Raw genomic sequence first — 12,637 nt, 5'->3', positions numbered from 1 at the left:
CGACTCCTTTCCCGTGTTTGAAAGTCACGGGATGGGTCGGTTTCTGGGATCGGGGTGAAGTGATGGGCCGTCTATTCTAGTTTATCTGTTTACTCTACAGTCCTCCGCTCTACCAGCTGAGCTATCGAAGGGTGCACTCTATTCTAGTTTATCTGGACATGGAAAGCGTGCTCTTTTCTCAGTTTCCAGGAAGCAAGGAGTGGGTTGTGCCATCGTGATTATCAGGTGAACAGCCAGGTTAGGACCACGTGCCTGGAGAAATCTTAGAGTGGGGACACTCTTCTTCCTTTTGTGGATTGGGGAAAGGAGTCCTTAGTGCCATTTTTCTAAGAATGAAATAATTTAGGTATGAAAGGTTTAAAATGAAAAGATATTAAAAACCAATATGGGAAGGGGAAGAAGTCATTGTAAATATGCTTTCATTTAAAATGAAGATTTCTGGAATAATTATTATTAGAAGTGATATTGTCTTTAGCTAAATAAAACTTGGTACTAAAACAATTACGTTAACTTTAATTTCTGAGCGTTCTTTTTATAATACCACTCAAAATCTTTATACACACATACACCCTCCTCCCTACTGCCCATACTGGGGATTGATCCCAGGGTGTTCTAACTCTGAACTATACCTTCAGCTCTAATTTATTTTTAATTGTGAAATAGGGGCTCACTAAGTTGCTGAAGGCCTTGCTGAACTGCTGAGGCTAGCTTGGAGCCTGTGATCCTCCTGACTCAGCCTCCTATGTATTGGGATTACAGTATGTGCTACCACGCCTGGCTCTTTTCTAAATTTTGAAACAGTGTCTTCTGAAATTGCTAAGGGTTTCACTAAATTGCTGAGGCTGGCCTCCAATCTTTGAACCTACTGTCTTAGCCTCCCAAGTACAGGAATTATAGATGTATAACACCATGCCCAACCTTAAAACCTATATATTAAAAAAATTAAATACAGAAAACATATTTACCTAAGGAATAAGGTTGAGAAAGCAGAACAAATAACTGAGTCGTATTTTTAAAGTCTGGTAATTGATGTCCAGCACACTAAGTCCAAAGCCATTTTGAGGATTTCCTACATTGAAAGGAAAGAAAATGCAGAACCACCCCCCAGTTTCTTCTTCCGTTCCTAGCTCCGGGAGGACTACAACTTTTCATAAATATGGTCACTGGCCAGATGATTTCTAAAACTTGAATTTGACATCCCAAAAAAGTAAAGCATGGATTTATAGGTATTTATTTTATTTTTTCAGAAATTTTGAGAAATGACAAAAAGTACAGCACATCGAAAAACTGGGACTAGTTTTAACAATCTGAAAAGTTCAAATTATTAATGATTTACTTGTTTCAAAACTAACTTCCAAACAAACTAGAATAAAAAGAACACAGATGGATGCTACACTGCTGAAGTAGCCAAGACACCTCCTGAGCAAGCGCCTTCTACTGTTTCCCTGAAGAGTCCCTAGGTCATTTTTGCTCGCCTCTTTAAAAGCAACCAGAGACCTGCGGGGAGCCCAGTGTAGGCCGGCCGTCAGCCTCACCGCCTGCTGGGCCGCGGGTCCTTGTCCCGGGAGCCCCGCTTCTTCCTGGGCGGGGAGCCCGCCGCGCCCCGGGAGTGCCGGCTGTGCTTGTACGGATGGCTTCGGTGCTTCCTGGGGCTTGCTTCCTTCCGCTCCGGGCTCTTGGCAGGTTCTTTGCTGCCCTCCTTTTGCTCGTGGTCCTGGTCTTTTTGGGAAGGCAATGTGTTCTTGATTGTATTAATCAGGAATCTTTTATTTGTACCAGCGAGAGGACACTTCATCCTGGCGGGGTGGGGGATGGGAGGTAAAGGAGGTGGAGAAAAGGGAAAGCATCATAAATGAGAGAGCGAGCTCCACGCTCCCACATCAAGAGCGGCCCCCCAAGAACCGCGCTCGTGCGCAGACCGACCAAGTTCCCGAGATTGTTGGGCTTTCTTTGCGTGCCACCTAGTGTAAAGTCGGAGTACCAGGGAAAGCCAGACGCGTGGGATTCCCGCCCCGCACCCCTTCCTCCTGCTTCCTTATCGGGACCAAACTTCCCATTTAGTTTAAGTCTACAAGCATTAAAATTGGAGAACTCATCTAATATTTTCTCCTAAAGACAACAAATGCCTGATTTGACTATAATCTCTTTCCAATTGTTTTTTATTACAAAAATATAAAAATGACCTTTTCCAAGGAACAACAAAAAATATATCCTTGGGTAGTTTGAACGCAGGACTTGAGTATACTTAGAAATAAGTTGTGTAAAGGATGCACAAATATGCAATAACTTGTGTGTGTGTGTGGGGTACTGGGGATGGAACCCAGGGGCATTCATCTCTGAGCTACACCCCCTGCCCTATTTTTTATTCTTTACTTTGAAACAGGGTCTCACTAAGTTGCAGAGGGCCTCACTAAGTAGTAGTCGAGGCTGACCCTGAACCACAATCCTCGTCTGAGCCTCCTAAGTACTGAGATGACAAGTGTGCACCACCACATCTGGCTTGCAATAATCTTTTTCAATGTAAAAGAGTCATATTCTTTCTCTCTTTCTTTGTAGAAGATACTGGTGATTAAACCCAGGTGAATTCTACCTCTGAGCTACACCCCTAGTCCTTTTTTATTACTTATTTTGAAACAGGGTCTCCATAAGTAGCTGAGGCTGTCCACAAACCTGTGATCCTCTTGTCTCACCTCCCAAGTCCTGGGAATGCAGACACACCGGCTCATACTTTCTCTTTCAAGACACTAGTCTGCTCTGTGGACAGTACTTTACTCAAACACGGCTCCAGCGTGAATGAATTTCTGTGCGGCGTATAGTAAGTAGCTTCATGATTCAACTTTACCCAGGAGAGCAACTATAACTAAATTACCAATTTATATGCATACATATACTTATATACTACAGCATTTATTTTATAATTTTCCAGGTGTAGAAAATCTTTCATTTTGGAAAAGGAAATCCCATAAAGTGAAAACCTGCATACTCCTCTTGGCCCCAGACAGTCTGCTGTATGATGAGCTATTTCAGGAGAGTACTGATCCCCAAAACTGTGTCATTTAGGGTGGCTAGATTTTTTTTTTTTTTTTTTTTTGCTGTACTGTACTGAGGATGGAACCTGAGGGCTTTCTACCTCCAAGCTCCACCCCAGCTTTATTTTTTTTATTCTTTATTTGGAAACAGTGTCTCACTGAGTTGCAAAGGGCCTCACTAAGTAGTAGATGAGGCTGTCCTTGAACTGCGATCCTCCAGTCTCAGCCTCCCAAATGCTGGGATTACAAGCGTGCACCACTATGCCCGACTGGGTGGCTAGTATTTAACAACAACGAATAATATCCATCTTTCTATACAAAACTAATTTACTGAGAGTCCTACACAATATAGACGATCTCTGACCTACTATGGTTCAACTTCTGATTTTTTAACTTTACGATGGCATGAAAGCATATGGTAGAAACCATAATTCACATTTTCAATTTTGATTAAAATTCTTTAAAACATTATTAATAATTATTATATAGAATAGGCTTTGTGTTATATGATTTGCCCAACTATAAAATAAAAAAATATCCTCAACACATTTAAGGTAAGCTAGGCTAAGCTAGGATGCTTGGTGGGTTGGGTATACTAAACATTTTTTTTGTGTGTGTGGGTCTGGGGCTGGAACCCAGGGGCATTTGACCTCTGAGCTACAGCCCATGTCCTATTTTTTATTCTTTTTTTATTATTATTTTGGTGTTACTGGAGTTCCTGGAAGCCCTTCTACCTCCAGGCTACACACCCAGACCTATTTTTTTATTTTTGGAAACAGGGTCTCTTAAGCCAGTGCGGCTGGCTTCGAACCTGTGCGATCCTCCTGTCTCTGCCTCCCAAGTGCAGGGATTACAAGTGAGTGCCACCACGCCCGGCTATTCTTTACTTAGAAACTGGGTCTCACTGAGTAGCAGAGGCTGTTCACGAACCGCAATCCTCTGGTCTCAGCTTCCTGAATGCTGGGATTTACAACTGTGCACCACCACGCCCGGCTCTAAACACATTTTTTACTTGATATTTCCAGCTTGTGATGGGCATAATTATTGGACTTTAACACCATCATAAGTCAGAAACATCCGCATGCCATAATGCGGATCTGACAGCACTCCATTACAGTACTGTGCAGTCTCATACTGTACCATGGAAAGGCAAGCAGTCTTCAGCCTAGCCTCACTTATGCAGATGTCGATCAACTCAGGCAGCCAGAGTGACAGCACTGTCTCTGGAAGTAAAAGGGAGGGGGAGAAAAGAAAATACCAAGGGACATGCAGAGGTGGTGAAAGCTGACGTGAGAAGCCACAGCAAAGAGGAGCAAAGAAAGGCAATCACAAAGGGCCAAGAGAAGGCAGTTCTGCAGATTCTGGAGGAGACAGGACTGCTGAGCTCCCAACAGCCTCCTGGGTGAACTTTTAGGAGGGGCGCCCATCATCATGCTGTCCTGCAGTCCCAGTCCCCAGGTAAAGCCATTACTGCCCCCTGGAGGCATCCGGGCACGGGGACACTTCTGAGCATGTTCTTCCTGCAGTGGCCTCATAGGATATTACCAAATCCACACACTACTTTACTGAAGATACCTGGGTCACCACAGTTGCAAACTCAGCAATGATACAGAAGACCCCTCCACCAGCATGTTCCCCAACACTGTGCTACTGAGAGCAAAACTAGCTCCAAGCTGTCCAGTGGAAGAGACATGGAGTGCAGTGCTGCCAGGGAGGCCTTGGCCCCGGGGAACAAAACCACTCCTACTGAGCAGTGTAAGGCGAGCAACAGTTGGTGAAAAGGCCAGCTACCGAAGAATTCTGGGGGTATTTTCACTGTAGTGGGCCATCTCTTCAAACAGGCCACTTCTCTGGATTAACTGATGAGGAAAGGACTTGTTTCCATATAGGACAGCAACCCAGGACCTCAAAACAAAATCTTTGGTAACTTCTGATGAATTACACTTGATTTTACAATCTTTACTTTCATTCATTCATTGTTGGGGATTGAACCCAGGGGCTTTCTACCTCTAAGCTACACCCCCAGTCATTTCTACTTTTTTTTTTTTTTTTTTTTTTTGGTGGGTCTGAGGATGGAGCCCAGGGGCATTTGACCTCTGAGCTACACCTCCTGCCCTATTTTGTATTCTTTATTTTGAAACAGGATCTCACTGAGTTGCAGAGGGCCTCACTAAGTAGCTGAGGCTGTCTGTGAACTGTGATCCTCCAGTCTCAGCCTCCCGAATGCTGGGATTACAAATGTGTGCCCCTACGCCCAGCTTTCTACTTTTTATTTTGAAACAGAGTCTCACTAATTGCTGAGGGCCTTGCTAAGTTGCTGAGGCTGGCCTCAAACCTGCGCTTCTCCTGTATAGAAGTTCTAGGATTATAGGTCTATGGCACCAAGCTCAGCTCATACCACCTTTAAAACCATATGCTGCCTGGGGGTGAGACATTCTCTGCTGCAGAACCACTGCATTTGTGCTGAGGGCAGAGCAGTAGCATAGGAGATGGCTCCTACCTTCCACCTGGAATCCACCATCCAACACACTGACCATGATGAGTGTGATTCTGAGAATGAGATGGTTTTCTAAAAAAAATTCCACAAGAAAACTAGCATTTCATCTCCTTTTCTTTTTTCTTTTTTTTTTTTTTTTTTGTGGTACTGCAGATGGAAGTCAGGGGCATTCTACCTCCGGGCTACACCCCCAGCCCTATTTTTTATTCTTTACTTTGAAACGGGGTCTGAGTTACAAAGGGCCTCACTAAGTAGCTGAGGTTGTCCGTGAACTGTGATCCTCCTGTCTCAGCCTCCCAAATACTGGGATTACAACCGTGCACCACCATGTCCAGCTTACATCTCCTTTTAATATCAAAGATGTAATTAAAATTTTTTTCTGTTACAGGAGATTAAACCCAGGGCATTCTACCTCCAAAGCTACACCCTAGCCCTGTTTTATTTTTTATTTTGAAACAGGGTCCCAATAATTTTCTGAGCCTAAGTTGCTGAGGCTGGCTTTGAATCTGCCATCTTCCTCTCTCAGTCTCCCAAGTACTGGTATTACAGGCCTGTGCCACCATAACAGGCTGTAATAAATGTTTTTTGACACATTGTGCATATTAATAGCATACAATGTGATACTTCCAAACACATATACAATGTCTAGTGGTCAAACCAGGGTAATTAGCATATTTATCACCTCAAAAATTTTTTTAATTTTGGGAATATTCAAAATCCTTTCTTCTTGGTCTTTTGAAAGGTACAATAAATTATGAGCTATGGTGACCCTACTGTATAGGGTAAAAAGGAGACTTTATTTCTCCTATCTGCTGTATTTTGTACTTGTTAACTAACCTCACTGTATTGTCTCCTGCTTCCCCACCCTTCCCAGCCTCTGGTAACCACTCTTCTACTCTCTTCTATAAGACCAAATTTTTTAAGTTTCCATATAAGAGTATGAACACATAGTATTGTCTGTGCCTGGCTGACTTCATTCAAAACAATGTCTTCCAGTCTCTTCACTGTTGCTACAAATGACAGAATTTCACTCTTTTTATGGCAGAATAGTATTCCGTTATGTATCTGTACCTCTTTCTCCTATCCATTCATCAGATGATAAAACACTTAGGCTGATTCCGTATCTTGGCCCTGTGTATGCAGAAGTCTCTGGCATACTGACTTCCTTTCCTTTATATATACAGCCAGCAGTGGGATTGCCAGATCATTTGTAGTTCTATTTTTAGTATTAATAATGAACCTTCATACTTCTTTCCATATTGGTTGTACTAACTTACATTCTCACCAACAGTAAATAAGAGCTCTCCTTCAAAGATGTGGCTTTTAATGTTGGTCAGGCCTGGGATTCTATTAAAGCTTAGAGTCCGAGGATGGCTTGAAGAAACCCTGGATTACTGGGGTGGAGTTGGAATACTTGGGGTATCAAGAAGAAAAAATTCTAAGCCATCATTAAAAGCAAATGCAAGACTTCACAGAGATGTTCACAACAGTCTTGGTACTTGGCATGATCAGTCTTCCACACTGGAGAACCCACTGATTGGGCCACCTCAACTCTCCATTGGTGCTGGGATCAATGGGCCACCAAATACCACCTCTGTGTTTATAATCTGCATTTCCAACTGTTCGGCAAACTCTCTGGGACTTTCATTCCCAGATGTAAAATGAAAGGCTGAAGCAGTAGGTGGCTCTAGAGGCCCTCCAGATGTTCAGAGTCTCTGGCTCGATGTCTGCAGGTTAACATTACTCTCCTCATATTTCACATGAGGATGCAACTTCATTTCCTCAATCTATCTGTCTTTTTGTTTCTCAGCTCAGGCTCACTGCCATTTTTTTCCTATATTTAAGGTGACATGAAATGTTGGCACAAGATACTAAGCTACTGTGCCTTTTTCTATATTAGTTCTGAGCCCTGCATGAAGACTGTAGGCCAAGGCTATGCGATGTATTTGCACCAAGTCTGTGACTGTCTATGCTCCAGACAGTGAAGGGGTAAGGGGCCATGAAGGTCTCTAGTCTAACCTGGCCAGTCGCCTTTCTCCAATGGGCTAGTTATTTTTAGTTTTAGTTCTAGAATGGTATATTAGCTCACATGGGAAGAGCCAGACTGAAGGTGCTAACAGCATAAATGCATATAAAACCCTAAATATGTGACTGGTGAAACTGCTGTAATAGGGCCTAGGACACACAGCTAGAGTTAAGAACAATCATTCAACATAGGCTGAACTTTATTTTTAAAAAATCTATCTATTTGTGTGTGTGTGTGTGTGTGTGTGTGTGTGTGTGTGTGTGTGTGTGTGTGTGTGTATTGAGACAGGATTTCACTAAGTTGTCCAGGCTAGTCTTAAACTTCTGGGCTCAAGCAATCTTCCTGCCTCAGCCTCACAAGTAGCTGGAGACTACAGGCATGCATCACCTGTGTGCAGATCTGTGTGGAGGGTTCCACATGCCACAAGAAAGGCAGATTTCTAGAGATTATACCATTAAAAAGACTAAGGTTTAAACTAGAATTATAAGCTTTTTTGGTTTTATTATTTTTTATTGGTGCATTATATTCATATATCATATTGGGGTAAAAAACTTGTGTGTACATACATGTACACATCACTGATTTAACCCCTACCCATTCCCTCCTTCCCTTGCTTGGCTTAGTGGCTGGCTTTTTTTTTTTTTTTTTGGTGGTACTGGGGTTCCTGGAAGCCCTTCTACCTCTGGGCTACACTCCCAGACCTATTTTCTGTATTTTTGAAACAGGGTCTCTTAAACCAGCGCAGCTGGCCTCGATCCTCCTGCCTCTGCCTCCCAAGCGCAGGAATTACAAGCATGCGCCACCACGCCCGGCTAGTGGCTGGCTTTGATATGTTTAAGTTTGTTGAGTGTTTTAGAGAATTTTCTTCTTCCCCCCTCCTATCCCCTCATTTAGGTTGTCTTGTTTGCCCCTATATAGGATTTCCTTTTTCATGTAGAGTTCCTCCTATGACCCATTTCTCCTTAGCGTTCACATATTAGGGAAAGCATCTGATTTCTTATTTTTTGTGACTGACTAATGTCACTTAGTATAATGTCCTCCAGTTCCATCCATTTCCCTGAAATGATGTAATTGAGTTTTTTTAATGGCTGAGTAAAATTCCATTGTGTACATATCCTACAGTTTTGTAATCCATTCATCTGTTGATGGACTTCTTGGCTGGTTCCATAGTTTGGCTATGGTGAATTGTGCAGCTGTAAACATAGATACACCTGCATTAGTTTGGCAGTTTAGTTTCCTTTCTTTTAGGTAGATACCCAGAAGTGGTATTGCTGGATCAAATGGTAGATTTGTTCCCATTCTTCTGAGGATTCTCCATATTGTTTTCCAAAGTGGTTGCACTAATTTGCAATTCCACCAACAATGTTTTAGAGTTCTCATTTCTCCACATCCTCGCCAGCATTTGTTGTAGTTTGTGTTTTGAATGGTTGCCATTCTAGTTGGAGTTAGGTGAAATCTCAGGGTAGTTTTGTTTTGCATCTCTCTGATTGCCAATGATGTTGAGCATTTCATTCATGCATTTATTGTCCAGAATAGCCAAAGTAGTTCTCAGCAACAAAAACCATGCAGGAGGAGTCACAATACCTGACTTTATACTACAAAACCACTGTAATAAAGACAGCATGGTACTGGCACAAAAACAGATACATAGACCAGTGGAGCAGAATAGAAGACCCAGAAACAAGTCCACACACCTTCAGCCAATTGATTTTTGACAAAGGGGCCAAAAACATACACTGGAAAAAAGATAGCCTGTTCAACAAATGGTGTTGGCAAAACTGGTTAACCATATGCAGAAAATTGGAAATCAATCCCACTTTCTCATCCTACATGAGAGTCAATTCAAGATGGATCAAAGACTTGGAAATCAAATCAGAGACCTTGAAGCTCCTTGAAGAGGGCATAGGTCCAACACTGCAACACAAAGGCACAGATAAACACTTTCTCAACAAGACTCCAAAGGCACAACAAATTAAAAGGCAAATCAATACGTGGGAATGCATGAAACTGAAGAGCTTCTGTTCAGCAAAGGAAACTGTCAAGAACCTCAACTGAGAGCCAACAGAATGGGAGAAGATTTTTGCCACCTACCCCTCTGATAGAGGACTAATATCTAGAATACACAGAGAACTCAAAAAACTCAACACTAAAAAAACAAATCATCTAATAACAAAACGGGCAAGCGAACTAAATAGACACTTCACGAAAGAAGAAATTCGAATTGCTTTTATTTTTAAGGAGACACACATTATATAAGATAACTTGCTGAAATAAGGCACTTGCTTCCTGCAGTTAACCACACTCAACTTATGAAAAACAGTAAATTATAAACAAATTTAGAGGACAAAAAAAAATGTAAGGGTTTTTTTCTGATTTTAATATTTTTGTCTTTTCAGTGGCAGAATGGAGGTAGTACCTGTTTCTGCAGGTAGTACCTGCAGAATATTTAGACCTGCTACCTTTGGATTCTAATATAGTTTTATGAATACGACCCATCAAATACCAACACATGATCGCTAGCCACCAGGAGAATGACAGCTGATGGTACACTTTTGAAGCAACCACCTTTGCTAGTACACTGACAATGTTGCTCCACTTAGACCGATACCCATACCCACTCTGGAGGCAGTGTCCACCACGGCAGCAAGAAACAGCAGAGCAGGGAGAGGCTGGCGCACTCTAAGCAGATGGCCAATTAACAGGGCAGCCAGGAAAGCAACTGCAGGCGAAAAGCATGTCAGCAGGCTTGTAGCTGAGGCTCCTCCATCCAGGAGAAGATGAGTGGAGCCAGGCACAGGGTCAGCTGAGAAAGCTGGCACTCAGAAGTGTAGGACATTCACAGGCACAGGCAAGGACAAGGGTCAAGAATCCCTCAACACACTGGGCTTTGAGATAGTTGAAGTACAATAGGCCTTGGGAAACTATGATTCATAAAATTATTATTATTATTATGTTGAGGTGCTGGAGATTGAACCCTGAGCCTTGTGCATGGCAGGGGAGTGCTCCACCACTGAACTACATTCTTAGTCCCATATACATATGACCTTGTGGTCATAGAGGCACAGGTCCATGCAGTGCACTTCAACTCATCCCCTAACTCTATGGCCAAATCCATTCCCATCGTGGCACGTGCTTCACATTGTCACAGATGTCAGTATAAAGTAACACCCTAGATGGATGGAGGCAAGCAGAAATGAGCCCAGCTCTCCATGAAACAAGGGTAGTATTTTTTTTATCTTGATGCTGTGGTCAATTACAACTCATTCTGTTGTTTAATGCCACCACAGCTACCATGACCACCCATGGCTCTTCAGTTTACAATCTGGCAGTCAAATGCCTCAGTGTGTGGCCACCTGAGAAATGCTTTTATAATGTTATAACCCCTGTTACTCAACTGTTAACTCTTAATTACTTTGCATACAATGATCCTGAGGCTCACAGCAGGTGTTTAATGATTCTGTTCCCAACAATGCAGCTAAGAGTAATACAAAATAGTGGACATGTATGTGTGTATAGGTGATGTGTGCATGTGTATATGTGTATATGCATATATATATAATGTTCACAAAAAAAATCTGAGACTCTCATATGCAAGGTATTATGCTAGGCCCTGTACCCTGTATCAAAGATAAATACCGGGCTACTTGTCTGTGTAGCTCTGCTCTTCAGGAGGATTTGGTGAGCAGAAGGTAAAGGAGAGTGAAGTTCAGAAGCAGACATGTGATGGCAAACTGCTGGGACAACAGAGAGGCTAGACTCCTCGGCCCCCAGTTCCCTTAGCAACACAGGCCATTTACACAGATACGTGGCCTAATAGAAACCCATGCAGGGCTCTCTAATTCACTTTCATAACTGGAGATGAGAGGAAGTGGGAAGCAGGGCAGTAAGCACTGGCATTCAGCAGGCTCTCAGACAATAATCCACAGAAGAGAGCAGGGGCAGTGAAGAAGAATTACACCACAGATAGAAAGTGACATTACAGTTCTAACACAGACAGCCAGCTGGGGGCTTTAGGAAACCTCTTTGGGCTCTGCATTCTTTAAGTATGAAGTGAAGACTTTGGACCTCTGTGATACTGAAATATTGCCAAGAGTCCATGAATAGATAACTGGAGATGTGGATGCCTCCATCCCACCCTATTGGCTCTGACACAGCAGCATGGTACACTTTGTCAGGATCATTTCTCCTGTGCCCACAGTCACCAACTGATCAAAAACCCAAGGCCAGGGAAGAGACTCTTCTTCATTGGTATCTCTTACTATCCTTACTGGTGAGCCCTGTATATTTACATGGATTTTAAAAGCACATGTCTGGTTAAATGGAGAAATCATTTGCTTCCAATAATTTAGTTGATGGCAGGGAATGGGGATATGGTTCAGCAGTAAAATATGAGCTTTGCATGCTCAAAGCCCTGGGTTTCATCCCCAGCACTGCAAAAAAAAAAAAAAAAAACCCAACAAACCAACAAACAAACCAAACCCCCAAACCAAAAAAACCCCAATCCCCCCTACAAAACAACATCAACAACATCATCATCATCATCAACAACAACAACAACAACAAAAACCAGACCCCAAAAAAAAATGATGGCACAAAGGAGAACAATGTGATTACCTCCCTTTCTTCAAACTGACCCCAAAACCACACAGGAAAGTGTCAAAGAATGTGACTTTCCTTGAAACAACCAAGTTAAGAAAATTAAAGTCTCATTTTCTCTCAACTGAGCCTTTGAGATTCTTGGTACAATACTAGAAGTCTTTCCAAGTTCAAGGCTGAAGTTGTATAAGCACTATGCTAACATGAATGTGACCAAAATAAGTATGGCACTGTAGACAATGAAGCCTGGCAAGTTTCTAAAATTTATGCTTTTAAATTCCTTTATGTTGACTAAAAGGAAATCATATGGCCCAATACTTCAGCTTCCTCACAGACTCCGTCAACAAGAGTCTCTAAAGAGATTATTTTGCTGAAATACATCCAAAAAATATATATAGCACCAAATGGTCTCTTTCTTTATAAAATAAAAAATGGCCTTGCCTCCCACTTGCATTTTCTTTTGTTCAGCAGTCTGTCTGGCATCTCTTC

General features: G+C 42.4%; 1 protein-coding gene across 1 annotated transcript in view; it reads right to left on the bottom strand.

Annotated features, from left to right (window-relative positions):
• Positions 1 to 1,432: 1,432 nt before the first annotated feature.
• Positions 1,433 to 12,637, bottom strand: part of LOC308259313 (protein POLR1D-like) — a 47,466-nt gene continuing 36,261 nt past the window's right edge. Inside the window, exon 3 of the mRNA XM_080690238.1 lies at positions 1,433 to 1,796. Within this exon, the coding sequence (XP_080546364.1) occupies positions 1,532 to 1,796 (265 nt within the window). The 3' untranslated portion in view covers positions 1,433 to 1,531. The remainder of the gene's footprint in view (positions 1,797 to 12,637) is intronic.

Source organism: Muscardinus avellanarius (genome assembly GCF_963383645.1).
Source record: "Muscardinus avellanarius genome assembly, chromosome: 2".
Lineage (NCBI taxonomy): Eukaryota > Metazoa > Chordata > Mammalia > Rodentia > Gliridae > Muscardinus > Muscardinus avellanarius.
Note: the sequence above shows the minus strand (reverse complement) of the source record. Positions and strands in the feature narration are given on the sequence as shown.